Source organism: Lagopus leucura, unplaced genomic scaffold (assembly GCF_019238085.1).
Source record: "Lagopus leucura isolate 7727_CA_CO unplaced genomic scaffold, USGS_WTPT01 Super-Scaffold_100004, whole genome shotgun sequence".
NCBI classification, from domain to species: domain Eukaryota; kingdom Metazoa; phylum Chordata; class Aves; order Galliformes; family Phasianidae; genus Lagopus; species Lagopus leucura.
Window position 1 is genome coordinate 4,841,323 of NW_024962264.1, and position 17,287 is coordinate 4,858,609.

The following is a 17,287-nucleotide window of genomic DNA, read 5'->3' on the forward strand; positions in this document are numbered from 1 at the left end:
TACAGAGCATGTTATTGAACTTTATTTTGATACAAGCTTCTTTTTACTTAAAGTTTTGTAGACTACAGCTGCAGTCAGAGTTAAGAGGTTCTGCAAACGTTCATGATGGTACTACATATTAAAACCATATAAAATCAATAGAACAGTTGATTTTATTTGCATTGCCAAAGAAATGAGCTGAAAGTTTCCAGTGCTTTCCTACTTGCAGCTAGTGAGATTAGCACCTCAGAATTCTTACACTCATTCAAAATATTTTTGAGAACTGTCTTAATTTAAAACACTGATTTAAAAGAAAACCTGTTCCACAATGTGCAGTTACCTACTTTTGAAATACATTAAAGCTATAATGTAATAGACATTAAAATTACTAAAACATTAATATGACAAGATCAATTTTCTGTGCTAATCTTTCATTTTTAATAGTGGGCTTTACTAAAATTTTATAATGAAATACATCTGAACATTCAGTCACTTTCTAATTTAAAAGATAGCTGATAGTGTTTATATGGTAAGAATATGATGTAGTACTGGTTTTTAGGTTTGTGTTCTTTGATTTTTGTTGGTTGTTTTTTGTGGAGGTTTTTTGTGTGTTACACCCCACCCTACACACAGTCATCCATTGTAACCAAAAGACTCAGACTGCTTTAAGTTTACTTTCGTAGACTTCTCCCAGTTGTTGAAATGCCAGTAGAACATGATCATTTGGATCATCACACAGTTCGCTCAGTGAGGTTCTATTTTTTACAAAAAGAAAAACAAAAAAGCATTATTTCACTTCTAAGTTTTTTGTTTTCTGTTTTTTTTTTAAGGTAATAAATATTCAAAGCACATGTTGGTTATCATACCGTATGGACTGAATCAGGAGTACAAAATCCTTGAGGAGGTAGTAGGCATCTCCTTCATTTAACCTGAAAAAAAACAAAATGTGAAATGGTTATCATCCTATTGCCTTGTTAAAGCCTGCCAAGTCAGTTGAGGTGCAAAGAATGTGTTGAGCAGCCTCGAATTCAGATGTGCTAGTTCAGTGGGGTCACTGCAGAGTAACTGTAAGCTTTGCATGTAATAGTGCTATGCAGATGTGTGCTTCTATAGCCATACTAAGCTGTCATGACTCATGGTTGGAAAATAAATTTATTAATATTGGGATTTTTCTGGAACAACTAAGTGTTACAAAGCTAAACAGGAAGGCTGTTTGCTTCAGATGAAACTGCTGACTAAATGGAGTAGGAGACAGAGAAGAGTAGCTTTCCACTAATGTCTAAGATACTATACAAAAAGGATCACTGCATGGTGGAATGCAGCTTAAGAAATCTCAGTTCCTAGTCATTAAGAATACCATGAGTATTGTATTGACAATAATGTATTTTCTTGTCTTTTGATAATGTAGCATTCATGCCAAACTTGTACAGAGAGCAATTCATGGAGTTTATGTTGTCTCAGGAAGCAGAGAGAGGAGGTATTCACAAAACTTAATAGGCTTTGAGAATGAAGGCAAAATGAGAGAACAGTAATTGAATTGTGAGGGCAAGTTGCCAAATGCTCAAAGAAGATTAAGAAAGGAGGAAGTGTCGAAGCAATATTAATACTAACTTTGAATCATTAGCAAGTTTCGCTTTGCTGGAGTAAGACAAGCTTCTGTAATGACGATCTTCCTCTAGGCCAGAGTTTGTGGTTTTGATCAAGTAGTACTTTGATTAAGCTGGCCCACCTCAAAATAACCTATCACTCCAGTAAAGACTTTGCATTTATTGTACTGTTTTGAAAATCCATCTGGCGCTTTACAGAAGTTGTCATTAGAATTTACTGTTATCTGTGTTCTCTGTTCATTGTAACATTCAGCTCTAACTGTATTTAATATATATATTGCATTCCTAAATTCCTGAAAGAGAAGGCATTAAAAACAAAAAGGTGTACTTATACCACATTGAAAGCAATGATACTGTTTCACTATATTAAAGATGGCAGTGCATACCAGTTATCAGTTGCCACAGCAATCAAGGAGCCGTGCTTATAGAAGTCTAGTGCGTATGCGTTGAGTGGCAAGCTTCTTCCTTGTTTATCATACTTCTTCAAATGAAGCAGGGGGCAGTTTCTGACATTAATTCCAAGGGAGCGTAGTACAGCCTGAAAAAAAAAAAAAAAAAAAGCCTGCTGAATAACTTGGGTTTTTTGTACTTTCTGTGCCACAAACGTAGAAGCAACTACAGCCCCACAGCTGACACACTCCGTGTTTCTAATCCTGTGCAAGTCAGAATATCTGCACAAGTACACAAAGGCCATAGATGGAAGCTATCTTGCTCAGTTCACTTACAGTGCTTTGCAATGATCCATGAATAATTTATCTAGGCTGCTAGATTTCTGGAGTTCTACATGGGAACTTTTCCATAAGTATATGCTATGTATTCAGACTCTCTTGCTGATATTTTCAACATACCAGCATTACGCACAGCGCATCTTAAGGGTGAAAGTGGATTACAAGATCCAAATTGTAGTCATTTGAGTTACCTTACTCTAATCAGAATCAGAAATGCTGTGATAACTCCCTAATGCTACAAGACATGTTGAAGGGCACAGCATAACACAAGCTAACAGCAAATACACTGATTTGTATTACACTTTGCATACTTCATGTTATCTCACGTAATCTCCAAACGAATAAAGAAGGAGATGCTCAATGCAATAACGCATGCCTTACTAAGTTTCTTGAAACCACTGCATAATTGAGTTTATTAAGAAAAAAAAAGCAGAAAAAGCCTGGAAGTGCATTTTAAAGCTGAACTTTCCTTAACTTTGAATAATTCACTTAACAGCCAAAAGAACAGAGATCTTTTTCTCAGAAAGCAAACTGCTTTTTCTTTTTTTTTTTTTTTCTTTTCTTTTTTAAACACCCATACATTCTGTGTTTCTTGCGTTGTTATAATTTGGTGCTAATCAGTGCTGGTTCTTCTGAGTCTGTAGTTTGCTTTTCCTAAAGAGAAATCCTTAAAACCTTGAGGCCTGCATGGTGAACAGAGGGAAGAAGATGGTAATAAAACATTGTTATTAAAAGGTAATCAAATTCTGTCCTTTATGAAACAATAACTTACTTTATTAACATTCTCCCCATGAAATAGATCATCATCAACCATTCCGGATATACACGCAAAAGGTGAGACAGCAGATATGCGTTTGGTGTTGTCCATCAAATAAGATGCTAGTTCAGTACTGTGCCATTTTTCAGATGAGAAATCTAGATGGGAAGTTGCAAACACAACAACAGCTACAATACAGACCACAGGCACTTCCAGCAGAGAATTTTAAAATAAGCATGTTTGAGATTTATCCACTAATGGTAGTAATTGTAGTTAATCTTCTAAGCTTAAATCCTTCATAGTGTTTGTTTGTTCTTATGAGGTTCTAAGCAATTGATCACAGTGCCTAAGAAAAGGCTTTCTCATGATGAGGGTAACTGCATCTAAATTCTCCTCCCCTCCGTATGACTTAACCTTTCTCCTTGACTTGTGAATTAACAGCAAAACCTAGGAGAGTGCTTTTTCTATTTACAGGTTTTATTGCATCCTGTGTTGAAGAAAAACAGCTTAAATAGAAACTTTCTTTCCAAACGGCTAACAATTTTACTTCTTGAACTTCACTTCTTGAACTGCAGCCTTTTCTGCTATTTGTGATGCTGAGTATGCTTTTATTATACTCTGTGCCATTCAAAAAAACAGCAGCAGTTTCACAGTGTATTTTCTTTGCAGCATTGCTCCAAAGTTGGTTAAGTACAAAAGTCTCTTCAGATTCTTGAACTTCAGGACACAGTTCAATCTTACATTTCTTTTTCAATAAATCTAATGCAGTTCCTAATATTTTCCTCTTGCAATTAAACAGCGTCAGCAAAGTAGGGAGAGTGCAACCACGCTTGAATGTTAGACCTTTCATTTCAATAAGAAACTTTACCACGTTGGTAGAGGAGTAAATTCAGTTTCTGTGGCTGGCATTCTAAATAAAAGTAGTACTCACAAAAATACTCTGATTTTTATAATTCATATTTTCATAGGGGCTTTTCATATTCTACAGTCTAACACTCAAGACTCTGAAAGCTATTCAAGCATTGCAAGCATTTCAGGATGTGCAGAAGCGTTCATTATTAGATAAAAAGGCTTTCAATAAAATTATAGTTGTTTTCATTTTATAAATAATTCCCTTAAATATTTATTTCTGTAAGTTATTAGAACAATAGCAACCAAAGTGATTTTTTCCTGTGCAAAATTGCTACCATATACTAATGTAATTGGTACATCAGAAGTAAAACAGAAACTGTATGTCTCTAACATGTCTAAATTCACTTTTTTTTTTTTTTTTTTTACAAAATGATAATTTATCTTTCCTAATAATGTCACAAATGCTGATAATGCATTTGTTTTTCATTTCCTACCTGTCTTTGACAGTGGAAGTTTGTATTCTTCTTCCATATCTGCCAGCTTAGCTGTTGTCAGAAGAAAATGAGCAAAGTTTTCTTCGACCTTGGTGTTGTACTCATTGACAGCATCTGCAAAGTCTTCTGGCAGATCTTCTAGAAAGACCTGAAATAGCAAGCACTTAATGCCTTCATGCAGGTAATTTCTCCAGATGTGTCACTTGTACTTCAGCACAATTACTGGTACAAACAGCACACGTAAAGGAAAAGAGACTACCACTCTAAACTCTGCCTGATCTGGCAAACCAACTATCCATCTAAAATAAAAGATTTTCTCCCTAGGATGCACATCTGTTTTAAACAGAAAAAGACATGGAAAGTAAGAAGCATACAAATTCCTAGAATTTTTACTCAAGAGTACTCAGCTTTATTAAATGATGTTTAGATAGCTAATAGGGTACTTCTGCAGCACTACCTACTCAGATCTAGTTTTGCATACATCAGTGCTCAGCAGATTCCCCATCAAATGTGACAAATGCTGGTGCTTGGCTGCCATTCAGTAAGCCCTGTTGAAAGAGTAACCACTTGACAGAAATTGGTCTTTTTTAGAAACTGGACACAGGAGCACTGAATTGCAAAGAAGCTTTGTTTGTTCTCAGGCTGTAGCCGTCTGCTCTAAAAACTGAGTTTGCATGGAAAAGGCAGCAATAGGATGTTTCACTTTGTGAAACCCTTAAGTTGGGTTTACTTTGTGCATAAGATAATGCTCATCCTGTACTACTGCCCCACTGTTGGATAAAGACACTCTTAAGCCTATAGAGGCCTGCAGATGGTGCTAATATCCTTCTGGGTCACTGCTACCTGACAGGAAAGGCTACAGTTTCTTAAGACAAAGAAAAAACTCAGTACTTCTAATTAAACAGAACACTCAACTGCTTCTTCTGTGCTTGAAGAAACAAGGCTTCTTTGTCCTCAGCTGGTAAGTACTTTGTTTTTTTAGCAATTCACACTGGGTATAGGTGTCAGGGTTTTAGCAGTAGGTGCCTGCAGAGGTGGCTACTTTGTGAAGAGGCCAGGATTGCCTGTGATGCAGGTGGTTCCAGCCAGCTCAGCAGCAGACCCAGCACAGGGCAAAGATGAGCCCAGCAACTACTGCTAAAGGTATTTACTAAAGGCGAAAGTGTCACACAGGCAGAGCAGTCAAGTAAAAGCTGAGAAACTGCAGTTAGAACACCAAGGTCAGGGAAGAAGTAGAGAGGAGGTATCGCTCCAGATGCTGTAACTGGTGATTCTCTACACTCTGTAGAAGTAACAGCAGTGAAGCTGGTATTTTAACACAGGCCATGGCTACAGCAGATGAGTAATTATTTCCCTCCAGCTTGCGGAGAAGTTCATGCCACAGCTGATACCCACATTGCAGCCTGCAGAGGAGCCCAGAATAGAGCTCCTGTTTATTTCTTGGAAGAACTGTGGCGTGCAGAGTGCCCACGGTGGAGCATATTTATACAGGAGGAACACAGCTCACAGGAGTAACCCATGCTAGCATGCTAGGGCTGAAATGAAACGTAAGGAGGAAGGAATGACAGAATAGTTAGGAATTGACCTCAGCCCTTCATTTCATGTCTGTCTTAGATCAGGGGAAGTAGAATAGTTTGGAATGAAGGGGTGAAGTTGAACAAGGGAAAGCTAAGAAAGGACGAGCAAGGTGGGTTGGTGTTTGGTTTTGTTTTTTTTTTTCTTAAAACAGATTTGGGTATTAAGCGGTAATAAAATTATGTAATTTTTCACAAGCTAAGGCTGTTTCTGTAATTATAACTGGGTAAACAAACTCCCTGTTTTTGTCTTCAGTTGTGAAGTTTTCAATCTTATTTTCTTACCATCCTGTCATAGAGAAGTAATGAGGAAGCAGTTGGGGAGGGCAGGGAAGGCAGCTGGCTGCTCAAACTACTGAACGTCCACACTGGCACTAGTCTGACACATCGAAACAAATTCATAGAGGCAGTTCACGACATAAGTTAGAGCAATGCTTTCTCTACCTTGGACTGGTAAAACGTGTGTTTAAATGCCATTGAGCAGGCTGGAAGATACCTTCTCCCAAACAGATTTGCTAGAACAAGCACTAGCTTCTCTAGGACTTCTTCCGAGAAATCAGTTGAGCCTGTATCAAAGCAGAAAGCACACAGGTTATTTATGAAAACTTAGCCCCCAAAGTTTGCTTAAAGTAACTTCCATTCAGGAGTTTCCCTCTCAGTTGCAACAGGCAAGAGTTGACTGCAAAACTGGATACAACTGGATAAACAAAGAAAACTCCATTAGGTAATTAAACAGTTGTATCCACAAACTGATAGAGTGTGTACACACATCACATCTTAGTGCACAAAACAGATTTTACTCATGCAACAAGACAGCAATATTAACTTATTTTTAAAGTTTATATCCAGAAATCATTTATATTATTTTCTGTGTAACATTAACAACTTGCTCTGGAGACAGAACTATTTTTTTTCCTAGAATAAATGAACTTTTCTAATGCAGAGCATTCTTTTTTCTCAGAAATACAAACACATGCAGGGTTGCACACAGGCAGAAGCCAACGTGGGGATGAAGGCTAGGTAAGCAAAAGATAGGAGCAGCAAGGAGGCACATAAGTCTGCAGACCTTTGGTGTTACAGAGCCTTCCACAGACTCTGTAAGATGTGTCAAGTATTAAGATGCATGAAGTATTATTTACCTTCCTTAATTGGCCGGCACAGTTTGTGGAATAAACCTTTCACAAGAAAACTCACTAAGACGAAGTTTGAAGGTTCGTGATAGTGTAAGTGTGTCACAAGCCCAGCAAAACCTACGGGGTTACCTTCTTGATCCAAGTAGCCCTGTTTGACAGCAAAATAAGCTTAGTTGTGAACTTCCATTTGACAAAAACACAAAATGGTGGCACTACATATTATAGATAGTCATTCAAACCAATGCATATGTTGAACAACATACTCAGTTTCTTTTTTCAGTTTTTTTTTTTTTTTAAAGCCAAAACTGTGTCATCACGGGAAAACAAGGTAACAAACATTCAAGCATTTCTATGGAAGATCCTTATCACCTACACAAAGCATAAACATTGACTTCATCATTTTGGTACCAGTGCAGATCATGTTGCAAATGAAAAGTACATACTGTCACAAAAGTGATATTTGATGGCATTCAAAAACCATTAATCCAAATGTTTGATAGGATGCGAGCAGAACAAGCAGTGATCTGTCAAGTGTATTATCACAGGATGTCGAGGTGCTAGAAGTATATACAATTTCAAAAGCTAGGCGAGCTTGTGGAATAAAACTCAATTCAAGGCTATGAGTTCTGGGACACCCTCCTGGCATCACACTCTTTAAGGAAGTAAGGAATAGGTAGAGAACCATATTTTTGCAGTTGTTGGTGTAGGTTGGTTGGTTTGTTCCAGTCTTAAGAAAAGCATGGGAGACAGTATACCATGTACCTGGGCCTGGTTTTGGCCAGTTTTTATGGTAAGTGTAACTTTTTGGAAATGTTTATGCCTCCCTGCATACTGACTTCGGATTTTCCTATTGAGTGGGAGTATCAGGGGAGTCCCCATCTTCTCGATTCCCACACTTGAGTTTTTTTTATAAGTACTGATAAGCTAAGATCCCTTTTAGCCTTCTCCTTTCCAGACTACAGTCCCCAGTCTCTCAGCCTCTCCAGATAAGGGAGATGCTCCTGGCCCTAATCATCTCTGTGGCCCTCCGCTGAACTTCCTCCAGTGCTTTCCTGTCATTCTTTAACTAGAGAGCCCAGAAATTAAAACACATAGCTCCTAAAGCAAAGAGTACTGAATTATGAGAATCCATAGGTTGAAGGAAAAACAAGCTTGTATTTACACATAGGCATTATTCTGAATGATTTAAAACCTACCTCTTTGATAAGAAACTGCAAAGAAAACATAAAATACATTTTTAATACTCCAACATATCTTTCTCTTTTGAATGACATCAGCGAGTGCTTCAGCACTGACAATGCCTAAACAAAAACAAACAAAAAAAAATAGAAATGCAAAGAAATGCATATTGTAATAAGCAAACGAATTTAAGGTCTAGCTTTTTGATTCCAGACTGCTACTATGCTGATTCCAAAAAGAGTAATGCACACAACTTTCTCATTGTTTCAACTGAGGTCTCATTTCATAGCTGTCTTTCTGAGGGGAGGATACGTTCACCTCTTTTCCTCAAACTAAGCTGGAAATATTGGAAGATTTTCTGATTCTCCAAAGAAGTGCACATACTATATAGAACAAGTAAAAATGCTCACCCAATAATAGCATTCCTTTTGACTATGTAGTTTATTGTCAAGAAAGATGGATGAAAATGCATCGTGTGATACCACAGCCAACATGAAAGCAGACCTCACTCTGCTATGCTGCTTCTAATATCTGCATCCAGACAGAGAGCTTACTTTTGAAATGCATAACTTTCTGCTCGTGTTAAGGAGATATTATAACTTAATTAACTTAGATACGATTGAATTCATACTAAGAAAAAATATGAAACCTTTGCTCTGGCATCCATTTTGTCATCAGCCTTTGCAGCCAACAGCATGAGTCTCAGTATTAAGGAGATAGTCAGAGGAAACTGGCCTTTCAGTTGAGGTACATTGGATTTGATAAGTCTTTCAACCTTGGGCAATGGAATATCATAGAAGAACACATCTCCAATCATGTCTTGTCCCCGTCTTCCAGCACGTCCTGACATCTAAGAATACAATATTTGTACTGTTATTTTAATAACATTATAAAACAGAAGATTTAGTATGAATGTAGAGCAGAGAAAATGAATGAGGAGTAGAAGGAGTCTACACAAGGGTAAGTTCTTTTGCTTCATTCATCCTTTCTTGCTCAGGTCTATTGTACCAGGACTACACCAGTAGTTGTCCCTTGTACCTGATAATGTAGCAAAGCTGGAATCATCTCATTTATGCACAGCAGAAGGGAGACGCGTGGGAGTCCAATAACTGCACAGATACACTCTCTCTTTGAGAGCTACCCTCCAGCTGATGCTTTCAGCTGCATTGGCAGCTTTGATCCTGAGCCAGAGGCAATCTAGAAGTACTTCACAATAACACAGGCTTGAAAAGTAGCAGAAGAGCAGGAAATGTGCTAATGAAGAGTCTGAAGCCTATCTGCTAGACTGTCAAATAGCTGGAGGCAAATGCATTACTGCATTTGCAGAGTGCTTTCCAAGATGGAATTAACTCAGAGGTCCAGATTTAGTCAGTGCCGTTTATCTTCATCACTGTATCCCCACTGAGTGTTCTTATAGCATAGTTTTTGTTTTTTATTACAAATTTGTAAGGAAAGGCTAAAACAAAACACCTTTTGTTTATGCTGACTCCTGTAAACGAAAAAGAACTCTATGCATCTTATTTACAGAGCAATTACAATGCTTTTGTTCGTGAAATAGGTCTTTTGAGGATTCACGTTACTTGTGCACCATCAGTTCTGACACATTAGTAAAATCATAGTAGCTAAAATCATTTTTGTTGCCAAGGTAAACAGCTAAAATTCAGTACTTATCCAGAAGTACATGTAAAAGAAAAGACATCATCTGTATTTGTGTGATGACAGCTATGCATCTATTTCTCTTGTAATATAAATAGCACATGTTCTGCACACATACCTGTCTGTAATTTAGTGCATCTAAGAAGACAGAATCATCAGCAAAGACCACAGACCTACATGGCATGTTGATCCCCAGAGCAAGTGTTGAAGTAGCTGTGACCACCTGTAAAATATTAAATACAACTACGTATGAGAAAGGGCAATATCAGATTTCTTAAGAGTCTGTAATATTCACCTTACATCAGTCAATGCAGTGTATTTTACCACTGATATGTGATAAACTAAACTTTCTGTTTACTAGTATGGAGAAATGAAGGTTAAAAAAAAAAAATTAAACTTGATTTTCCAACCTTGATATATCCCAGCCTGAAAAGCATCTCCACCGTTTGCCTTTCCCTCATGGCCATAGCTCCGTGATGATACCCAATGCCCCTTCGTGCCAGCATTTGATGCAGATAGCCATTTCTCTGAAACCTAAGTCGATAAAAAATCTTCCTCAAAGTCTACAAATAAAAAGAAGCGTTAAGCATTAATCATCACCAAATGTCCACAATGAAAATGAAATAGATCTCTTAGCCATTCAAGTCCAAGCATTTGACAGGGCATTAGAAGAAGATGCTTGGAGAAGCAGTAGAGTCACCACCCTTGAGGGTTTTCAAGAAATGCATACAGGTAGCCACCTGTATAGGGTGTAGTTCTAGTATATAGACTATATAGTATATAGGGACAGATGTAGTGGGCACGGTGGTGATGAGTTGACAGTTGGTAGAATGAAAGTTGCTCCATATATCTTCAAAATAAAGTTATCTAAGATTGAGACCTGGAATCAAATTCAGAATCCAGATTATTTCACCAAGTTAGTGAGTATTGTTATGAACAACAATTGCATAACTTCCTATGTGCATTTTGTGATTTGTGCACTAATCCAAGCATTTTAAAACACAGAAAGCCAGAAGTATGATTATCAATTACTTACATCTTCATCCACTGCTTTAGGATCAGCATAAGTACACATAGAAGGGATCGCAGTAAGCTTGTTAAGTCTTTCCTGTAGCTGTTTTTTCATAGACAAAAGCATCACCATGCTTTCCATTTTACTAGGTTTCACCTTTTTGATATCGCTGTTTAAAACATGCAATTAAAAAGATTATTTCTTTAACATACGTATTTGTATTTTAATATATACTTTGGGATCTTAAAGATTCAGTTGTGTTCTCTTCTGAACTGTAGGCTCAAAAATGAAGGTAGATGTCTTCATGTAGAATTACTTATAATGCTAACGTCTCCATTTTAACTTGGCTGGTATGCAAAACAGTGAATAATTCTGGGCAAAGGAGAAGGAAGGAATTATGGTGATATAAAAAAAATGAAAAATTATTAAGACAGCAACTACAAATACCTTGCTTAGCAAATTAATAAGCTATCACTATTGCACAATAAAAAAAAAAAATAACATTAAAAAGAAACGTTATCAATTTACTGCAAATAATTACATGGACTGTAGAGATCCGGGGAAGGATTTGAAGAGAAGGAAACCAGAAGCAGGCTTTCAAGCCATTGAGTCTAAACTCATACTGGATTTTAACTCATTACTACTAAGGTCAGATTTTACACCCCATGATCACGAAACAAGGAAGTGGAAAACTAGAGCCAACACAAGGTATAATCAAAGCAAAATGCTGCCACATTTTTGAAGAGCATTTCATCAGCCAGGTGTAGCCACATTCCAAAGATCCACTAATACAACCAGACCCAGTGAAATCAAGCTATGAATGTGTTCTTCCACAGTGGCTGACCTCATACATTCAAGTCTCTCTCTCATCCTCATGCTGTAGCACCAGCACTTTACCCAATATCAGCCACACTAGTATTTCCTTTCTCCATCTATGCACTAGGTGCTGCTATTTAATACCCACCACACGGGTTGCTAAAGCAACTGCAACTAACTGCTTGGTATGGCGTACATTCCCCATCACATCCTAAGGTACATTCCCAGAAATAGTTTAACACAAAATTTTACTCTGTTGTAATGTGTAAGCTTGACAATAGCATACTAAGTTGTAATACTTACATGTTCTCAGATTTCATTAGTGTTTTATTCACTTTCCTTAATTTCTTCTTTATATCTTCTTTTTCCTTCTCCATTCTAGGGTCACATTCATTGCCTTGTTTTTCCAGCAAATTCAGGAAGACATTCCTGGCTGCCTTTTCCACTGAATCTAAGCCAAATCTGAAAGCAATACACATCAGTTAGGACAACTCTAATAGAGCTCTTTATTTCTAAGCGTACGTAACCAATGCTGTTACAATAATACTCAGCAAGACTTTTTACCCAACCACAGTTATTAGAATTAACTGGAAGCACATTACTAGTTGATTGTTAAATCACAGAATTAGAGCGGCCTGGGTTGAAAAGGACCTCAAAAATCATCTGGTTTTAACACCCTTGTCATGGGCAGGATCGCCAATTACTGGACCAGGCTGTCAAGAACCCCATCATAGCCCACCATTCACTTACTAACTGCATTTATTTCTAATCTGAGTGGCCATATATAAAATGATTGTACCATTAAAGTATTTGCAGAAAGCATGCTCAATCCTCCCTTAATTTTAATCCTTCTCAACTAACCAGTTGAAAAAAAAAATAAAATAAAATAAAATCAATGCCTGTTTCTTCTGGTCTTCTACTTAGCTGTTCTTCCTCATAGCCTTTTCAACACTGTGCTGTTTGAAGCTTAACAAGGATAAAGACTGTACCAGCTTCACCCTCAGTAAGGAGTTATCAAATCCTTGTTGCAATAAGGATTGACAGCAGACCATGTTGACTAACACTCAGAAGTGTTCACAAACACCAGGCATGAGATTGCATCCTTAGTCCATTAGAATACTCACAAGTCATTCAAATCCAGCAGTCACCAAGAACAAGAGCAAAAACTGAAGGACTCTATACTTGTAAAGGCCAAACACAGATCTTAACAATTCTTGCTTAAGCTTTCTTCGTGAATGACAGAGCTCAATAGCAATCATTTCCCATTTAGTCTTGATTCCTTGGGAGTGAATTCAATTTATTCAGCCACATAAGTAAAAGTGTGGTGCCAGTACATTCCTTTCCCTGGTGTTTTTAAGAGAAGAGGGCTCCAAGTAATGTTCTCCCTACCAAAGGCCACAAAATCAATTAGGCTGCTACAACTTCGATACCTGCTCTTTCAGGAGTCTCTATTAATTCCATGCTGACTTGATACCATAACGGGTGATCACTTGCTTTAACTGCTGATCAATTAGATTGGAAAAAGCTTACCACCATCAACAAATACCAATCTACTATTCCAAGTCAGCATCTGTTTCTGAGGACTCCAAATCCCTTTTACCTGCCTCACAAATTCTCAGGACTTGGACACATAAAAAGATACAAGTTTATAAAAAACCTGTTTGATGCTCATTCCTTGTCAGAACACAGCACAGAGGAGGTCCACAAAGAGCTGTTACACTACACCGATTCCTTAAAACAGCATCAGATAATACATTTCTCTACTTCAAATCCCAACTTCATGTCACTAGGTTACGCCTCCACACTCACTGGTCTGCAATGTGTTTTCATCCCACAGAGATCATTTAGTTATAGTTACTGAACAGAGGATTCACACTCCACACACAGTGCCGTAAGAGCCATACATCACCAAAAATTTCTAAGAACCCATCATTCCACAGCAGATCAGAATAAGCCACTTATCTTTCTCTGTGAAGAAAAACACTTCCTAACTTCCTAGCGCCCCAAAACGATGCTGCAGTTCATAAAGCAGCTGTGAAATCACTCCTTACACGAAGGATTTACAAATATCTGCTGGTAATTTTGAAATGTATTGGTTTGAACTTGAAAGCAGACATAACTCTATTTTTCAACTAGACTGTCACTCAAAATACAAAAACAAACCGTTACTAGCATTTAGAGATTCTGACAACCTGTATACTCCCTTTTGCTTCTTTCTTTCTAGTGTTCTTTCAGAAATGCTTTTTTATCAGCACTAACTTATAAGAAATGAAATGGCAGCTAGCATTCTCCCCCCACTGCTAAATTGTCCATTGCAAGGAAGAGCAAGGCTTCATATTGGGATAAGAAAACATTCTACCTGATGTGACTGTTTCTTTGCACTGGACAACTCTGTGTAATGCTAAGTAGCTTCTTTTCAATATTAAGATCAGTGTTAACGTACTAGTAATACTTTGAATAGCATTGATTATGTTTGTCAGTAGGTTGTGCACATTCGATGCTTTGTGAAGTTACATCTCAGATGTATTCAAGATGGGTTAATTGATCCGTTTCATTGGATAAAACACTACGTTGACAGGGGTTTTGCAGTGAAATCATAACAAAAGATACATTCATAGCAGCTCATTTCATCCTTTTCCCTATCAAGCCTGCACCTACACACACTCTTTAACCTCTAAATAAAGAGCTGAACTTATACTTAACACACAGGAGCAAAGCTAACGGAGAATTCAACTCTTACTTCAGTGTGATTCAGCTTCTCATAATTTCCCATCATATCACTCACAGATTCTAACCTTTCCAGACAGTAATTTATTCGCAGTTTTACTTCATTTAAATCTTCAGACCCATAAACACAGGTAAAAATACAAAGTCCCACATAAAGATAAATGGGTTGATAGAGCTTGTGAGTCTTTATTTCATACACTTTAAAAACCAACAAAACGAAAACCAAATGAACAGCATCTTCCCATTTTTCTCATTTTTCTCTAGTCAATGAACACATAATATAGGCAAAGTAAATACTTACATAAAAAATATAGCAGGCAATTTACCCATTTCGTGCAATTTATCAACAAAGCGTGCAAACTTCTTCCACTTCTGATGTTCTGAACAATCCACAGGTTTGGGCCTTAAGTCCTCCAGTACCTCATTCACCTGACCAAAGCATTATTAAGGATATTTTAATACCAGAAACACACACACACACACACACATTTTCTTTTATACTTATTTTTGCTCCAGAACCTCCTTAGGCTTCTTTTTATAATTTAACAACATACAGCTGCCAAAGACTTGATCTTTCACCCATTGCTTTAATATCTTTTACATAGAAAGTTTTTACAAAAACTTTGAAATGAGCGGCTAAATGAGAAACAAAAGAGGTAGACTGAAGTAGCAGAACAGTGGTACAATACTGTCACTGGCGTAGGTACCTGAAGTAATCAGAACTTCAAATTTCGTGTCAATACCAGACATCTGATTCCCTCAGAATCTTGTGAAAACATAACCTTGAAAAAGCTTATCAAATTCCACTAATCTTAGTGCTTCTCTTTTAGCACAACAATAGTTAATACTAATAAAAAGTAATTGTGGAAGTAGAAGCTCCCGTAATTATTATGAAATAATTTCAATTATGCTGTAATTACATTACATCTGCACATAAGCTTAAAAATGCACTCCTCTAACAATAGTTACCTTCTGTCTTTGTCCAACTACAATCCAGTTGCTTAACTCTTTCTTCAGTTCCTGTTCATATTTCCTCACATCCATCTTTTTTATCACAACCTTATTCTTGAAAGAGACAAACTCCTCAGGATCCATCTCCTAGAAAACAACATCATTATAAAACACCTCGGTACTTGACCTAGTTATTACTTTTACATTTTCTATCTGCAGCTCTTTAGACCCACCTGTGCCCTTGGCCACTTCTGCCAGACTTTTACCATTGTGTCATACAGCTGAATGCTCTCCCTTGGAGACAGGGAAAGATCTGAAGGAATGCCATAGTTCTCAATCTGCAAGGAGTTAAAAAAAAAATAAAGAAAATAATCAGCTTGCAGTCTTGGATTCAGTGCAACGTTTGAATAACATTTTTGTCATCAGTGCAATACTTACATGATTGACTGTTAATGCAGCACAAGGGTGAAAATGTTCAATGACAAAATCACTGCCCGTTAGAGAACACACATGCTTCTCCAAATCATTGTATCTTTCTTCATACAGGACTGTGAAGAGACAAAAATGTAAGAATACAATTGTTTGTTTTTAAATAAGTACTTATAACTGCAATACTTATTTTAGAAATATAAGTATCTGTGTATATATTTACATTATTACTTTCATGCAGTATGATTAAAATAATTGCAGAAAGGACACTACATTCATTTATTAGTTAGATAAACATTCCAATACTCACCTAATCTAACACGGTATGATTTTTTCTGTTCTTTTACTGTAGATCTTCCTTTATACTTCCCTGCAAAATTCTTCTCTGAGTCGGTAGAGCTTCCTTCTATTTTATTATCAGCACATTGCCAATACCTTTTCACAGACTGTAGCCACCTTGAAGAATAAAAGTAGTAAAATTTTTCTTCAAAATATTTTTAACAACTGCAGAGGAATTACAACTTTCTTCTGTTTCTCCTACAGAGTTTCCAGTCTTTCATCATCTCAGAGGTATTCTCCCCAGCTGATCCCAGGGTGCTGCTCATAAATGTGGCATAGCACCATCATACACATACATGCACACATACGCATATAGTGACAGTGTTTTACTTGACTGGTGATAGACAAGGATACTTAATAGGTTTTGGCAAACCAAATAGATTCAAAAGCATCCTAAATTGTTCTGCCCAGCTCATTTAAAGAGCCATAGGTAATAGCAATGCCTATTCTCACCGCAGAGAGTAAAGAGTTACATAACTTAGTGTCAATTATGTACAATAAATAAAAACAATCCCAACTCTGCCTCTCAATAGTAATTGAGAGCTGTTTAAGACAACTCAAATCCAGTTTAAATAAGCTCTTGTGAATCTAAAATCTCCAAGCATACTCAGTCAGGTGATCTGGATTGCTGATAGTAGCAGAGAGAGCCAAAAATGGGCACCGAATTGTTACCAGAAGATGCTCCCAAACCTCTGCTCCAATTTCACCACCCAGACAATGAATCTGTATTTTCAGGAAAAAAAAAAAAAAGAATTAAAACAAAGAAAATAAGTGTTCCTTCTCAAAGTGAACCCAAAAAGAGTTGCTTCACTACAGTTTTCCTACAGAACTTTGAGAAGAACATTACTAAGCACTTCTTACACTCTAGCTAACAACAGTGAGATGCAAATGAAACGGATACATCTCTCTCCAGACCTCACTGGACAGTTAAACAGCCTATATTTCAACACTGTTTTCACAGTACGTAGTCTAGATATTTACTCACATCTTTAGCAATTAATCTGATATACAAGAAAGAATCCAGCACAAATTTTAATTGCAGCAAGATTGATCA

At 37.1% G+C, this 17,287-nt stretch overlaps 1 protein-coding gene across 1 annotated transcript in view; it reads right to left on the minus strand.

The window, feature by feature from the left end:
* The window catches only part of DDX60 (DExD/H-box helicase 60), a 44,879-nt gene continuing 27,592 nt past the window's right edge, over window positions 1-17,287 (minus strand). Inside the window, exons 22-40 of the mRNA XM_042871164.1 lie at window positions 16,841-16,956; window positions 16,205-16,350; window positions 15,904-16,013; window positions 15,699-15,803; window positions 15,484-15,612; window positions 14,816-14,943; window positions 12,091-12,249; window positions 10,996-11,140; window positions 10,370-10,522; window positions 10,078-10,182; window positions 8,953-9,153; window positions 8,321-8,425; window positions 7,131-7,272; window positions 6,436-6,557; window positions 4,418-4,565; window positions 3,087-3,229; window positions 1,973-2,124; window positions 846-908; window positions 1-734 (exon numbers count right to left, since the gene is read on the minus strand). Coding sequence (XP_042727098.1) covers window positions 635-734; window positions 846-908; window positions 1,973-2,124; window positions 3,087-3,229; window positions 4,418-4,565; window positions 6,436-6,557; window positions 7,131-7,272; window positions 8,321-8,425; window positions 8,953-9,153; window positions 10,078-10,182; window positions 10,370-10,522; window positions 10,996-11,140; window positions 12,091-12,249; window positions 14,816-14,943; window positions 15,484-15,612; window positions 15,699-15,803; window positions 15,904-16,013; window positions 16,205-16,350; window positions 16,841-16,956 — 2,472 coding nt within the window. The 3' untranslated portion in view covers window positions 1-634. The remainder of the gene's footprint in view (window positions 735-845; window positions 909-1,972; window positions 2,125-3,086; window positions 3,230-4,417; window positions 4,566-6,435; window positions 6,558-7,130; window positions 7,273-8,320; window positions 8,426-8,952; window positions 9,154-10,077; window positions 10,183-10,369; window positions 10,523-10,995; window positions 11,141-12,090; window positions 12,250-14,815; window positions 14,944-15,483; window positions 15,613-15,698; window positions 15,804-15,903; window positions 16,014-16,204; window positions 16,351-16,840; window positions 16,957-17,287) is intronic.